General features: G+C 36.4%; 1 protein-coding gene across 1 annotated transcript in view; it reads left to right on the forward strand.

Annotated features, from left to right (window-relative positions):
* Positions 1–14,765, forward strand: part of OTOG (otogelin) — a 100,663-nt gene that overhangs the window by 24,322 nt on the left and 61,576 nt on the right. Inside the window, exons 14-20 of the mRNA XM_009586323.1 lie at positions 706–883; positions 2,711–2,835; positions 4,310–4,522; positions 6,093–6,258; positions 6,843–6,917; positions 10,294–10,337; positions 11,540–11,693. Coding sequence (XP_009584618.1) covers positions 706–883; positions 2,711–2,835; positions 4,310–4,522; positions 6,093–6,258; positions 6,843–6,917; positions 10,294–10,337; positions 11,540–11,693 — 955 coding nt within the window. The remainder of the gene's footprint in view (positions 1–705; positions 884–2,710; positions 2,836–4,309; positions 4,523–6,092; positions 6,259–6,842; positions 6,918–10,293; positions 10,338–11,539; positions 11,694–14,765) is intronic.

The following is a 14,765-nucleotide window of genomic DNA, read 5'->3' on the forward strand; positions in this document are numbered from 1 at the left end:
GTTAGTTCTTTTCTGAGGGGAAATTCTTTTCTCTGATTCTTGAACTGAATAATTTTTTTTCCCTTTTTTGTAAGCAACTCGAGTAAATGTAAGTGGAAGGAGCCCTCTTGCCCTTTACAGATTTTCAGATAAAAAATTCATTTTGTTTTTTTGCTTCGATGAGTTTTTAAATCTCTCCCTCTGGAAGATATTACCAAGTATTCTACATATGAATACATGACTGTGTTCTGTGAGATTCAATGTTAGCTTCAATGAGAGCTTTATATGCAAATCATTAGTACACTTGATGTCTGTGGGGCCTTGGCTCTTCGGGAATTTCCCAAAAAAGGCTTTAATATAGGAAGCACATTGCTGGTCTTAAGATCAGGTTGTCTAAAATAAATGGTCTGCAATGTTATCTGCAATGTTTGTGTCTTTAAACTGATTTGCTTTTAGTTAACCTTTATGAATATTCCAGTGAACTCTGGATGCATTTTTAAAAAGTGTGGTGACTGTCCTAAGTTTCTTGTTTTCTTCTTTAAAGTCTGAATCAGTGTAACCTTTTGTGAGAAATCAATGATTAGAGGAAAATAGGGTCTTAATAGAAAAAAAATGTAACTTACATAAAAATGATATCAAACAAAACCAGTGAAATGACAAGAAACAAAATGTAAATTGCAAGCAGGTTTCCTTTGCCTTTCAACAATCTCTGTTTTTACTCACCAGAGTTGTTTGAAATACAGAAACTCTCCTCAGTATTTCTTCAAGTAAAGACACACATTGGATTACAGATACTGTATGACAGAGAAGGACTGAGGCTTTACCTTCAAGCTGATGGACGGTGGAAAGATGATACTGTGGGCCTTTGCGGAACCTTCAATGGAAATACGGAGGATGATTTTCTGTATGAATAGCTGCAAGATTTCTATTTGCCAGTACATGAATATCTGCAGTTAGAGTGGTAGATCAAGCTGAAGCTGAATGGCTAGATGCCAAGAATAATTTATTTTAAAGTTTTGTGTTAGTGAGATAGATAGTAGGTTTTAGTTTGCTAACAGAAAATCTGAAACTTCAACTATAGGATATCAAGCCAGGTTTTGCTTAAAATATTTTAATATAAAAATACAGTGAAATATATGTGACTCATAAGTGCTAGTTTATCTGAAAAATTTTGTCCAAAATATGGAGTGGCCTATATAAGGGACTTTCTGCCTCCCTGCAAGTCTCTTTATCTCATTCCAGCTCCTGTCTTCTGCTGCAAATTCTAATCTGCTCTCTCTGACAGAGCCTCTGTTGTTCAGCGTCTGCAGGCCAGCAACAGAAGTTGGCTTTTGCCTGAGCTTCGCTTCGTTGTGATGCAGTGAAAGGTGGTCAGAGCTGCCTGAGCACCAGTCAAAATTGCTGTTTATTCAGCTTCTTTGCAGCATATTTCCTACAGATGCTAAAGAACAAATGTGCTTCCAGAGGATCAAGTAGCCTAATGGAAGTAGGAGAAGGCAAACATGAATTTAGAGCATGACAGAATATTTATTTGACCAAGGGGGGGAAAAAAAAAGAGTAGGAGAACTTTCTCTCAAAACAATTGGAATTTTTAAAATAAAAACTAATAGAAAAATGGGAAAACTTTCCATAATAGTTCCCATTTAAAAACACACACACAAATATTCTAGTGGATTTTTGAACAATTTCCATCTTAAAGGTTAAAAAGTATTATCAGAATATTGTTTATAACAAGACTAGGAAATATATAGACAGGATCTCAATGAAGAGATACTATTTATGTAAAACTACTTAAAATATTTCTGTTTGAAGCAAGTAAGTTTTTGATGACGGTCTTTGGACTTGTTCTCAAATAAGTGAGAAGTTGTTCAATAGTTTATATTTGTGAAAAAAGCCCTTAAACTACAGGAACTTACAAATTTTGCTGAGACATGACACAAATCATAATGTGCAAGCATCTTGACATGTACAGAAAACACCTGATCCACACCAGATTTGGGAGGCTTGCCATAGACAGCGGTGTCTTTTGCAGCACCTCCACCCCCAGCTATTTTACCAGAAGTAATACTTCTGGTTGTATGCCTAATGCAATCTTTTCCCTAGGGTGTAACATCCCATATTTAAATGCACAGTTTTGATCATTGTCCTTATACAATATTAATGTGCTTCAGTTATTTTCGTCAAAGTCTTTCTATCTTTCAGCTTCTGCTGCCCCTCTGCTTACCTGGGCTTCATGGATATCTATTCAATTGCTTTTGCAGTTATATCTCTGGACCCTGGGATTTCTGTTCCTTCTTCTTTATTGCAGGGACTAGACATCCTGGGAAGTCAGCTACCAAGGAACAGACAGGGAATTATAGGTAGAGGAGAGATAAAAATGGATCAGATATCACTGAGGAGGCAGAAGTATGAATAAGAGTGCAGACTTTCAGGACAGTGGTGCTCCCTCCTTCTCTCCTGTGAAAATGGAACTTGGTCTGTTTTGATCTGTCCTTCCTTAGAAAGTATCTAATGGCTCTAGAGCACATCTTCTCTTTCATTTCTGGGCCTTTGCCTGGAAAGAAAGAGTCGAGTCCTGAAACTTAAGCTGACGGTGCTTTATGGGAGAGTGCATGAGAATATGGAACAGTGGAAGGGGAGCTTGAATCATCTCTGCTGAAGGGGATGGTAGAACTGAGACCATTCTGTAAATTCACTATATCTTTTGTGACTGACTTCTGTTTTGTAAAAGATCTCCAGTTGGGGTAGCCGAAAGCACTCCAGAGCTGTTTGGAAACACATGGAAAACTTCATCAGCGTGCATTCTTGTGCATGATAGTTCACAAATGGATCCGTGTGATATTCATCTGCAGGCAGGTGGGCAGTGAAGGTCAATTGTTATTGACAAAAGCATTTCTACTTATTATACCTGTGCCGATTTTCCTAGTTGGATCAGGTAAAGTAATAACCAGTCCTACCCACTGAAAAATTAATACTTACAGGTAGCATCTGTTGAGTTCAATCCCCTAACAAATTACGTAGTGTATTGTTTAGCCTTGCAGAGGCACTTGAAATACCCCCTTTTTATTTCTGGTTTGCCGTTACAATGTGTTAATTTAGACATGCATTAAAGGTTGGTAGTATGTCTAGTATTGGTGATGCTGCACTAGTTAAGATGAAGACTCAAAAGTATTGCAGTATTCAGTTTTGAAAATATGGAAAAAATGAAACATTTAGTTTAGTTGTCTGCTGTGGAGCAGAATGAGTAGGAGAAAGATACTTACGTGCCGCCAGCCTTTAGATTCAGCTGTAAGGGTCCAGTTGGGGAAAGATGCTAGTGGCTGATGCCATGAGGACCACAGATGGTCAATAAGACATCCTTTAATAACGATGAACTTTGTAGATCATCAGTTATACCCATTTCACAGTTCCTACCGCTTCTTGTCTTGGACTTTACATGCTTTTAGGCAAGATACAGAGGTAAAATACCAATTAAGGTTTTACCTGTAATTTCAGCAGTGCTAGGAAATCATCGCATCTCCTGCTACAACATCATCCTGCCTTTCGAGTATTTACACAATGTGCAGCACTAAGAAGCTGCATTCTTGGTAATGGGTTTGGACATGAATGTAAAAAAAAGTGGCCTGTACAGGAAGTCAGGAATTCCGGAAAAGGAATTTTGAAGTCCTAGTTTATGCATCTCTCTTATTTTATGAGAAATATAAATTTATCTTTTTCTGGGTATGCTAATACAGCATATTATTTCTTTTACCACTATTGCACAATTATTTAATGCATTCAGAATTAAGGTATTCAGATGAGTGCTATGTTTGGAGCTTCTTATATAACTATTTGACACTGCTCTTGTTCTCCTGTGCGATAGTGCTATCCCAAGCTAGCAGCTCTGGAAGTGGTTGCAGCCTTATGCAACTGGAACAGTGGGTAACAGATTATTCTTTAAAATACTGACCTACCTGAGGTAGTTACTGGGAATGACTTAAACTGAAGAGATATGTAATCCTGTGTGTTTATGAAAGGCGGTGGGTGATGTGTAGCATCTGTTGCCTAACTCACATCCATCAGTTTAAAGATAGGAGACTGTATGTAGGCACTGTCTGCATATTGTAAAGTCTTCCAAATACCTTAAAATCATTCCCAGAACAAGTTCAAAACTATGAGCAGCTAACTTCTTTTCTGTCTTTCTATACAGTTGTATAGATACGAAAGATAAAAAGATATATATGGCAATAGTATATAACTATGATCAGTTGCATTGTATAGAAGTCACTTTTTATTCCAAGTCTTTTTAAACTCCCTCACTGAAACAGTGTTTAATCTGTTATTTGTATAGCCTCTTATGCAGCGGAAGCTTGTAGCATCCTTACGAAAGAACTTTTTGCTCCATGCTACCCCTATTTGAGTCCTGTTCCCTATTTTGAGCAGTGCAGAAGAGACACTTGCAAATGTGGACAGATTTGTTTTTGCTCTGCTCTGGCCCATTATGCTCATCATTGCCGAAGATTTGGAGTTGTAATAGATTTTAGAGGAGGTGTCCCAGACTGCGGTGAGTTGCCTTAAATAATTACTGTTTGAGGACTTTAGAATGACAATCAGAAAATAAAATTAGATTAATATAATATTTTAAATGAGAAGAGGATTAATTCTAGGACAATCTTTTGTATACAGGGCAAGGTGGTTCTTTTGTCAAGACAGAATTAGTACCAGTGTTTTTAGAGGATTGTTGCTTTATAGTTAGCTTTCTTTAGTTCTTTTGACTTAAGAAACAACGCAAAGATTTTTGAAAGTAATTGGAGGGCTTCAAACATATACAGAATGAAAAATATGTCTATATCTTGTATATGGCTTTGAATATCTTATACCCATGTTGATATTATTCATGAGCTGTGTAAATAGATTTGTTCTTTTCCTTGTAGATGTTAGGTTTATCTAATTCTTTAAATGAATGACATGAAAAATGATGGTGATGTATTTAGCAGTTTTAACTGGATTATTGTCAACTTCTGCTGTCTGACAATCTCTATTACTGTCAGTGACACTGAAATATACAGTGTGCTGAAATAAGTATGGAGAATTGGTATTATTGATATTTAATTTAAAATTAATGGAAGAATATAGATAGTGTAGAGATAGCCAAAGGTGACATCTGTTATCTGCTCTATAAAGCCTCACAAGTAGAGGAGTGGATAATATTATTAAATTCTTTAGTTTTATATGAACATTTAGTGATGCAAAAGATGATGAGGACACTGCATGTCCTATCAACTACATTTTTTAAAATGATAGATTTGGAAACCCTATAAAACAACCCTAAACTGACACCCCTGATGTTTCGGTAGGTTGGCTCTGTAAACAAGGCTGAAAATCTTTTCTAAGTAACATTCAAGAATTCAACATCTGATAGTTTTCATCACACCATGTAATTATCCATGTTGTAATGCATGATAAAGAGAATTTTGGAAAGTTGGTCCAGCTTAAGTATTGCAAGCCGGAGTATCTATATGTATATCTGAAAAGGATGGCTTGCTTGCAGTCATTATGGCATGAATGGCTGTGTCCACTATGACTGAATGAATCATTCAAACCATTTAATTTTATTTTACTTTTCTAGAAGCAAGATTGGTTTTATTAGAATATATTTTAAAAATCATGCTTGTAGGGTTTAAAAGAAGTGAATCTTTTTAGTATTTCAAGAATTTCAGATCTTTTTTTAAGTAGAGCTTTATAGGATATATATAAAAGAAAACTTAAGATGGTATTGTGCAACATCTGCAAAGTACACACATTTTATTTATTGCTTTTAATCTTTTCTTTAAGATGCTGTGTGTTTCCCAAAGCCCATGCACAAGAGCCAAGCATTTTCAGAGTTAGAGGAAAAAAGCTTCAGCTGTTAGGTTTCCCCAGTGTAAACCTGGATTAACTGTGCAGACTTCATTGTACTTGTTATTACTGCGGATTTACATCTGTGTAGTTTACACAGTGTAGTGCCAAGATAGCAATTTTAGTGGAATTCAGTGTGATTGGGAATGAAAGAATAGAGATGTTTATCAGAAAACTGTTGGGAGGTACTTGAGTCTCTTGCACTGTAATTTGAGAGATTTGTTTGATTTGGACAGCTCTTTCATGTGAAGATACAAAGGAGTACAGTACTTGTGTATCTACCTGTGGCAGAACCTGCCAAGCACTGTCTGTGCCAGAGACATGCAGCAGTGATTGTGTTGAAGGCTGTGCTTGTCCCTCTGGAATGTATTTGAATTCCAAGACTGAACGATGTGTCCAGAGGTAGGTAAAGCTGCACTAGCCTAGTGACTGGATAGTCACACTCACTATTTTAGACCATTGCATTTACAAGTCAGAGTGAAAAGCTAATAAACATGTAACCTTGTAGATATTATGCATCTGTAAACTTGGCAGGATCTTAAAATTATACAGAACCTGTATGTTGATCAAAAATAGCTTTTTTTGTAGTACTAACACTCATCCAACGTCACCAAAGCTAGTTGTTACATAGTGTCTGGTTTTTGGCATATGAGAGATACAAAAGGTGTTTATTGCTACCTAGAGGTTCTGCTTTGTTTGGACTGTGCTCAAGTTATATGGCAGTATTGAGATCAATTTCCTGTATTTAAAAAAAAAAACAACACCAAAACCAAAACCACACAAACAAAAAACAAAAGAAAACAAAAAACCCAAAACCACGAAAACACCAAAAAAACCCAACACAAAAACTCCAACCAACCAACGAAAAAACGTCACCAGAACCAACAAAGCAACCAATTGAACTTTGAACAGCAATTAAGTCAATGGGAATTTTTTTTCTTCTTTCAGTTTGAGTTAATGAGTTACATGTTTTTCCTCTATTCCAGAAATGAATGCCCATGTTATTTTCAAGGAATTGACTATACCCCTGGAGAAAATGTTATGACATCTTTGGGCAAATGGTAAGATACCAAACTGTTTTTCACTGGTTGAGTAGTGTCTCTTTTTTAAGAGCTCTGTAAAATCATTCTGGGTAGCCTGTTGGGTGTTTTTGTTGTTGTTTTGTTGTTTGGTTTTTTTTTTTTAATGAAACATACAGAATAAACCTACATTGGTTTTCTGTGCATGTTTGGACAGAGCTTCTTTAGAGCTTAGGTTTTCAGGGTGCTGTGCTTATAATCCAATATACTGAAGTGCAAAGTAGAGAGAAAAGCCACTATAATTTTGTAGATCCATATCAATGTGGAGAGCTCCAGAAAACCCCAGGCATTTCCTGACTGTCCATTCAAGTCTGTTCAGCTAGACCTTCATTGCTATTCTCCTTCCCTATACCAGATTGCAAATCCATTTATGAAGAATAATTAAGAATCTGTCTTTCACTAGTATAGAATCAGTGTGAAAGAGCAATGTGGCTTTATCAGCTAAGAAACAACACAAATTAACTCTCAGCTGCAGCCAAAGGTAAATAAGCATCTCTGTTCTTGTTCCTTACATTTAGCATTTGTTCTTGTCCTCTTGCCTTTCCATTTGCATCATTATAGTCATGGCATTAAAGAAGAAAACTTGTTAAACCATTCTGACTGCTGCCAGATGCATCCTTTTCAACAGTTGGTTCTGAATGGAGGAGGTTAAATAATGCAGACAAGAAGTTCTGTAAAAAACAAGCTTTCAGAATTCTTTTTCTTGAAGTAATGTTTGAGCTGTCACTGCCTGTATCAGTTGTAATGGCACTGAATTAAAAGCAGAACAGATCAAATAATGTCTGTGATAGATCAGTGTAATACTTAGATTTGTTGTAAAGGCCATAAAGAGATTAATATTGTCAGACATCTATTGCAATAGGGACACTTAGTAAACACACACTCTCACTCCTGTTAGCAGCCTAGTGTCCATAAATACTGATCATTGTAAATATATATCTTAATTGTCAAGTTAGCTCATCTTTACCTTAGGGCAGATTCCCTGGGGAGTACCAGGCAATCTATTCTGCTAAGTCTGGGGGCACTGTTGCCTGCTTTCATGGATATTTTTGTTCACAGAGCATGTGCCAGACAACACTGGCAGTCATGGGAAGGGGCTTCTCCTGGTAGATTCTTTGATTTGCTTCCTTTCATCATCTTCCTCAAAGGTCTAATTTAGCTAATTACGCTAAGCTCTATGGTGGATATTTGGCTGAATGCACACTGATCATATGATCATCCACAAATGCATTTTTTAGAAATGACTACAGGTGAAAATCATCTTTCTGTTGATTTCAGTGGAGTTACTTCGAATCTGGCAGCTTATGTTTCATGTGAATGTGTTAATTAAAATATATCTTCTGGTTTACAACTACTAGTCTTTAAGATAAAATAAGAGATCTGTATCTCCTGTTTAGTCATGACTTTTGCTTGCCACGTTTTAACAAGGCTGTATACAGATCTGTTGAGAGGAAAGGCTTTCAAACATGGAGGTACAGACTGTCAGCTCCTCTGAATTACCTTGTGCTGAGCAATACATTAGGAATCATGTAAGACTATGTGTGTGGATGAACTGGAAAAAAATACACGCAATATATTGGGTTTTTATCTGTCACTGTGTGTTTATTAGAAACAATTGTCTTTATTATGCACTGTCTGTCCTTTTTCTTCTCACGTGCTTCCTCTTTGGAACTTCCACTTTCAAAGTGGAATTTCTTCTCATGTTTGTCTATGGAGCCTTTCTGCTCTGTTGTTTTCAACCAGTTCTTTAACATATTTTCATTTTGAATCGACATTATGTCAGCATTTGAGTTGCCTCTCTATCAGTTCCCTTTGGTACTGCTTTGCCTATCGGCTGAGTTATACTGTGAAGTCCTTGAGCTGGGACACTTTTCCTGCAGTTCTTTGGGGTACATACACAACTCCAAACATGACAGCAGGGTGGCTGTAGCACATACAGAATTTGATTATGAATCTGCTGACCTAGCAGTAGGTGTACTGGGGAAGTCTTTGCCGTTGCAAAAGAATGGGAGAATAGTGCTGGAGTTCATGGGCTCAGGTTCTGTAGTGAAACACAGGACCTGAAATGAAGCCAGTGCTGCTACGTTTTTTCCCCTGACAATGAGTTGCTATCAGATCTGCTACCATTCTATAAAAGTACTAGACTATTTTGGCTGGAGTTAGACAGGAGCAGACAGTATTATGTTGCTCAGTGCTTCCCTGCATGCAGTATCTTGTTAGGGTTGAGTTTTACGCAGTTTGCTTGTTTCTTTGCTGAACTGTGTCATGTAGGGGAAACATGTTGTGTCTGTTCCTGTCTGTGAAATATTTTGCATATGTGAATGGGTATACATGCTACAAGCTTTATGATACACTAACTTAAAATTTTTATTTTGAATCTTGATTAACATTGAGTTTTTTAAATTTTTTTAGGTTCTGATTATGAACTGTAGTTCCAGTTGGTTCTGATAATAGTCACAGTATGTTGCTATTCCAGATTCCTATCATATTGCTGAAGCAAATTTAGTTTGAGACAGCACAAGGATAGAAATTGGCAACTGCATCACTGTTTACTCCTGTGAGCCAAGAACACTGAAATAGTTGAAGCATTCATTTTGTTATAAATGAGATAGAAATTCATGATATTGTGAGATGTTTCCAGATGGATAGTTTGTTCATGATTCATGTTAGGAGCAGTTGAGAAAAGACAGTTATCAACCTACTGTTACTATGTTTTGCTTGGGGAAAAGTCACTCCAGTTCAGTACAAAAAATTGTTGCAGTCGTAATAGCTTGTGATTGTATTATATTCAACATTGGGGTTTTACCTTCAACTTTGGGATAACTTAAGAACTGTTGGTATTGTCAAGATTTTTACAGAAACTAATAGCTTGCTTTTCAGCAGAGTTCTAAGCTGATGGTGAGGAAAACAAAGCATTTATAATAGTGTTAAGAATGTTCATATAAAAGTACATACCCAGAGCTTGCTTTAACATATATGTATGTGTGTTTAGGGTTTGGTTTTGCTATGCTGCTATTGCTCATTGCATTTTTGTTTTAGATGATGATGATTCTGTTATGTACAGGGCTTAGTTTATTCTTACCGCACTGATGTCTTTGGGAGCAGTATAGTGGTGTATGTGTTTTTATGTCAGCCCAGGCATTTTAACTCATGGTAACGTTATGCAGAAAGCAAAAGTTTGAAGTGTAATTGATATTGTTTATGCGTTAAGGCAATGCATGCTTTATTCTACTGTTCAATGCAAACATTTATACAGTTATTTTGTATTGACTCATACTGCATGCTTCATTGTTAAACAGCAAACGTTAATATTAGATCTTTCTGGCTCTCATTACATCTTCATGTATTCTTATTGCAGCCATTGCAGGGATGGAGTAATGAATTGTGATAACAACATAATAGGTGAGTGAAGAGAGCGAGGGAAAAGATACTTCAAGTCCAATGAATATGTATCCTCTAGTCTTTGTGGAACCCCTTATCTGTAGTAGAAGATTATGCAATACGTACAGATGAATAACTTGCAGAAGGGAATTAGTAATTTAGGAATTATGTATTTGTGTGATTGAAAGAAAGGCTCGTGCAAAGCAGCAGCATAACTGTCCAAAATACTGTTAAATCTGAGCAACTTTTTTTTCTCAATGCTTTAAAATACTAATTTTTTAGATTGCTAACGTAAATAAGCTTAGCTGCATGAGAAACAGCAGAACTTCTGTAGGACAAACAAAGGTTAACTTTGCCTCATTAAACATGGTTGTAGGAACTGAATGCTAGCAGTAATTTTTCACAGATATTTTTTCTTTCCCTCCACAAACCCTAAGTAACTGAAATATGAAAAAAGAGTATTTCTTTTGTCATACTTAAGCAAAAGAATGTAACAAGTGCTTTTTCTTTACAGTATATTTTGTATGTCATTAAGTATCATGGTCCATACTCTTGTTGTAATGCTCCTTTTACTTCAGTGAGAAAGACTTTTATTTAAGGTTTCAGTTCTAGAATTGCCAAGTCTTTGGCCTTTAGCAGAAATGTGTTCCCCATGCACTTGAAGGTGGTGGTTGTACTGATTTGCCAATTATCCAGAACCTCTCTCCCTTATAAATAAATAAACAAATCCCAGCAACTAACCAAAAACACTTTAAAACACTGCCACTACTTCGGGCATTTCTGTTGTGTATACACAGTCTGCTCAGTGCAACCCAAAAGCAATTGTGCAATAGAGTCATTTTGTTCATAGTCAGTGGCTCCAGCGTGGAAAGTCACATCTAGCTCTCAAACCTTTTTTTGATATTTTTTGCTTTCTGTTGATTTCTGTTTCTCTGTTGGTAGTACTTTGCATTTCTGTTTTGGAGAGCTGATTCCTGACTAACTGTTTAGAAAGTCATGTCTTTTACTAAACAAATATATTCACTTCAGTATTTTGTATGAGATTTATAGGGGTACTATGAAGTTAAGTACGCTCAGGAGAGACAGGCAATCGGATGTTACTGGTGTTACTGGATGTTACACTTTTGTGTTACGTGTTCTCAATCTAAATCTATTGCACACGTTTATGGAATACAGAATTTCAGATGTGAAGACTAATGTGTTTGTCAATTTTTTTCCCCCAGCACACAGCTGCCCAGTTGGACAGATTTATATTAACTGCAGTAATCCACAAGTTGATCCTGAACTCAGCAGAGAGAGAACTTGTGAGAATCAGCTGCTAAACCTCACTTTCTCAGCACACCTTCCTTGTGTTTCAGGTTGTGTCTGCCCACTGGGGTGAGTACAGACAGATTTGCATCTTTTGGTGCACAAATGTAGATGACTGCCTTCAGTAGCATTGAGTAATTAATTCTGCTGAGGACATACCACATTTCTACTTGGAGAATTTGAGGTGTCAAGGGGTGAGCATCCAACTTGTGAAGGCTTACCACACAACGATATGGGCTGCTGAAGACATAAGAAATGGTAAACCAAGAGACAGGTGGAGCCAAAGGTCTAATACCTCACAATAATAAAAACAAAATAACAGGAATATAGAAAGCGCATTGAAATAATTTGATCCAATCCCTGTACCACAGCAGAATCGTGTTTACCTAGATAATTTTTTTCAGATACCTATCCTCTTATTTGAACATTTCACTGAGGGAGGCATGTTTCTTCATTCCTAGGCAGTATTTCCAGTATTCCCTCCCTCAGAAGGATATTTTAAGTCTCAGGGATTTATGCTGCAAATGTGCAGATGAGCCCCTCAGAATAACCAAAGAGGTCAATTTTTTTTTATATATAAAAAATATTAGAAATTACAGAATTTATAACACTGAATAACGTGAACAGCCCTGCCTCCTCATGGGGCAGTGGAGTTGTCAAGATGCATAAATTGAACAATATTAGTTCAGTCCAGCTAAGCCGTATACTCTGAATTCAACCAGTGATGTCTGATACCTGTGTTAATCCTGTTTTTACCAGTTTTGGTTTTTTCTGATGGATTTATTTTAAGTATAGCATGTTCTAACAGCATTTTGGGATTTAAAGAAAGGACAAATATATCTTTATGGTTATAAGGTGAAGGCTGAAGGGTGGGCAGGTAGTTTCTGCTCCTTGCATCCTGATCTCAGTTGATGCTCTGAAATAACCAACAGAAAAACGTTAATACAACAAAGAATGGATTAAAATTTGTCAAATTGAGTATATATAATTAAAAAAGAAAAAAATGAATAGGTATTAACAGATGGGGGTTTTTTGTAAGGGGAGTTTTCTTCCTTATATGTGAGCTTTTAAAAAGTATTTATATGTAACTAAGTGCATCTTTTTAAATCTCCCTACTAGAAGAGAAAACTGAACATGAGGTGTACACCTGCTGTATGTTCTTCTTATCTATTCATGGTCAAGCACCTCATTCGAGAAAACGCACTGTAATCTTTTTGAAGACACATGCTTTTATTTGGACTGACTCGGTTGAATTGTTTAATAATATACATTAGTATTTATTTTAGCTCATGTTATCCATTCATATTTCCATTAACTGAAATATTTAATAATTTCCATGTATATTATACATTAACTCATCTCACTGTAAAAGCCAAGAGGCGCTCCAGCCCCTAAATATGAATAGTAAACACAAATTCTGAGTGTCACGTCGATAGCTTGCAATACATATTGCCTCAAATGCAAATAGTAATTATTTCTACTTCTGTTACTACTTCATAGTTTTACCTACCTATTAGATCTTCCACATTTTTTCCCTTTTATGGTTTTGTCCCCGCTATGTTAATTAAATCTATGTTAATTAAACCATCCCCCCACCCACCCCAAAACAAAAGAAAACCCACAAAGAGCTGAGGTCTTCTTTCACCAACTTTACAGCCATGGATTTCTGTAGACGTGGCTTGTGGTTGACACTTCACAGAATGGAAAAAGTTAATTGGGATTTTAATTTTCTTGGTACCAAAGTATATGCAAATTTTTTTCTGGATTCTAAACACTTCAATGTTGGCACACTGAGTTATCGTCGTTCAGACATCACGGACATATGTGGGACCAGGTTTAGATGCTAGTGTTCCAATATCCACCCTAGTTTCTCTCTTGAACAAGTGATGTGGAGTTATGTGGCGTTTCCAGGCTGGATGCAACGTTCTCTAGTGTGGTAGGACAAGACGCCGCCTCTGCAGACAACTGTTACCATCTATGATGGAGAATAGTCTCTTTTGTGCTGAACCTGACTCTACTAAATTTGGGCCAATTTACCCTAATAAGAATTTTTAGGTCTGTTTCTTTTTTCATCACTTACTGCTCTCATAAAATAGAGCTATGAAAAGATAGTAAACTGAAAGCTGTAATATTCTGTAATTGTAATGAAGTTTTGTAACTAAGAAAGGAATATCATGCTAGGTTTTTCCTCCAAAAAATTTCTAAGTTATCACTGTATTTCTGAAGTGGTGTACTGTATCAAATGACATGTAAGGAGCTTAAACACATTCTTGGAAGGTTTTCTTAAAAAAAGAAAACTCATCACTTTCTAATTTGCACAAAGAAAACAATGAATTTTGTCATCTTATAAATGTGTCTATGGGCAAACAAATCTAATAATGGGGCAAGAATGCAATTTGGTTTCAAATATTTTTAGAAAACTAACTTTTATTAGAAGTAATTACATCAATTGTGTCATGTCTTAAAATATGTCTCCTTAGATGAATTCACAGTCCTGTCCTTTTGGTATGTGTTAGTATCCTTTTTCAAAAGACCTACTGCTCCTCAGTGTAAGTAAAGCTCAGAATTTATTGTTAGCATGAAAATAAAAGTAGTGTTCTGTTCAAACCTCTCTTCTGGATGGCCCTGCCCCTGCTATCATGCTAAGTATTTTAATTTTTTCCTTCTTCTGGTTTAGGCAGGGTTTTGGAGAGGTCTGTCAGGAAGATTTACTGTGTTCTAGGTAAATAAGGATTACTCTCCATGGGGATACCATCATGGCTATGCACTCTACTGTTTCCTCAGGAAAATTCTGTTACAAAGACTGCATCAACATTCTTGTATTTGGGTGCTTCAGGAACTGATATTTGTCCACACTAGGTTTTATGCTGATTTCTATTAATGATGGCTATAGAATTACAGCATGCTAAAGGTATTGGATTGAAGTTCATTTCCAAAGAATAAATGTACCTCCATTGCAGTGCCATAACAAGACAACCCAGTTCTTCTTTTCCATCCTCTTCTGCTCTGCAGACTTGCTACTCTCTTTGATATATTTCAGTGCTCCTTATTTCCTTTTGCAATACTTCCAAAACCCTCTTGGTCTTCTACTTTCTAGTTCACACTAGCTGCAAACAAATCTCTTATTTTTTTCTGTACTTG

Source organism: Fulmarus glacialis, unplaced genomic scaffold (genome assembly GCF_000690835.1).
Source record: "Fulmarus glacialis isolate BGI_N327 unplaced genomic scaffold, ASM69083v1 scaffold3731, whole genome shotgun sequence".
Lineage (NCBI taxonomy): Eukaryota > Metazoa > Chordata > Aves > Procellariiformes > Procellariidae > Fulmarus > Fulmarus glacialis.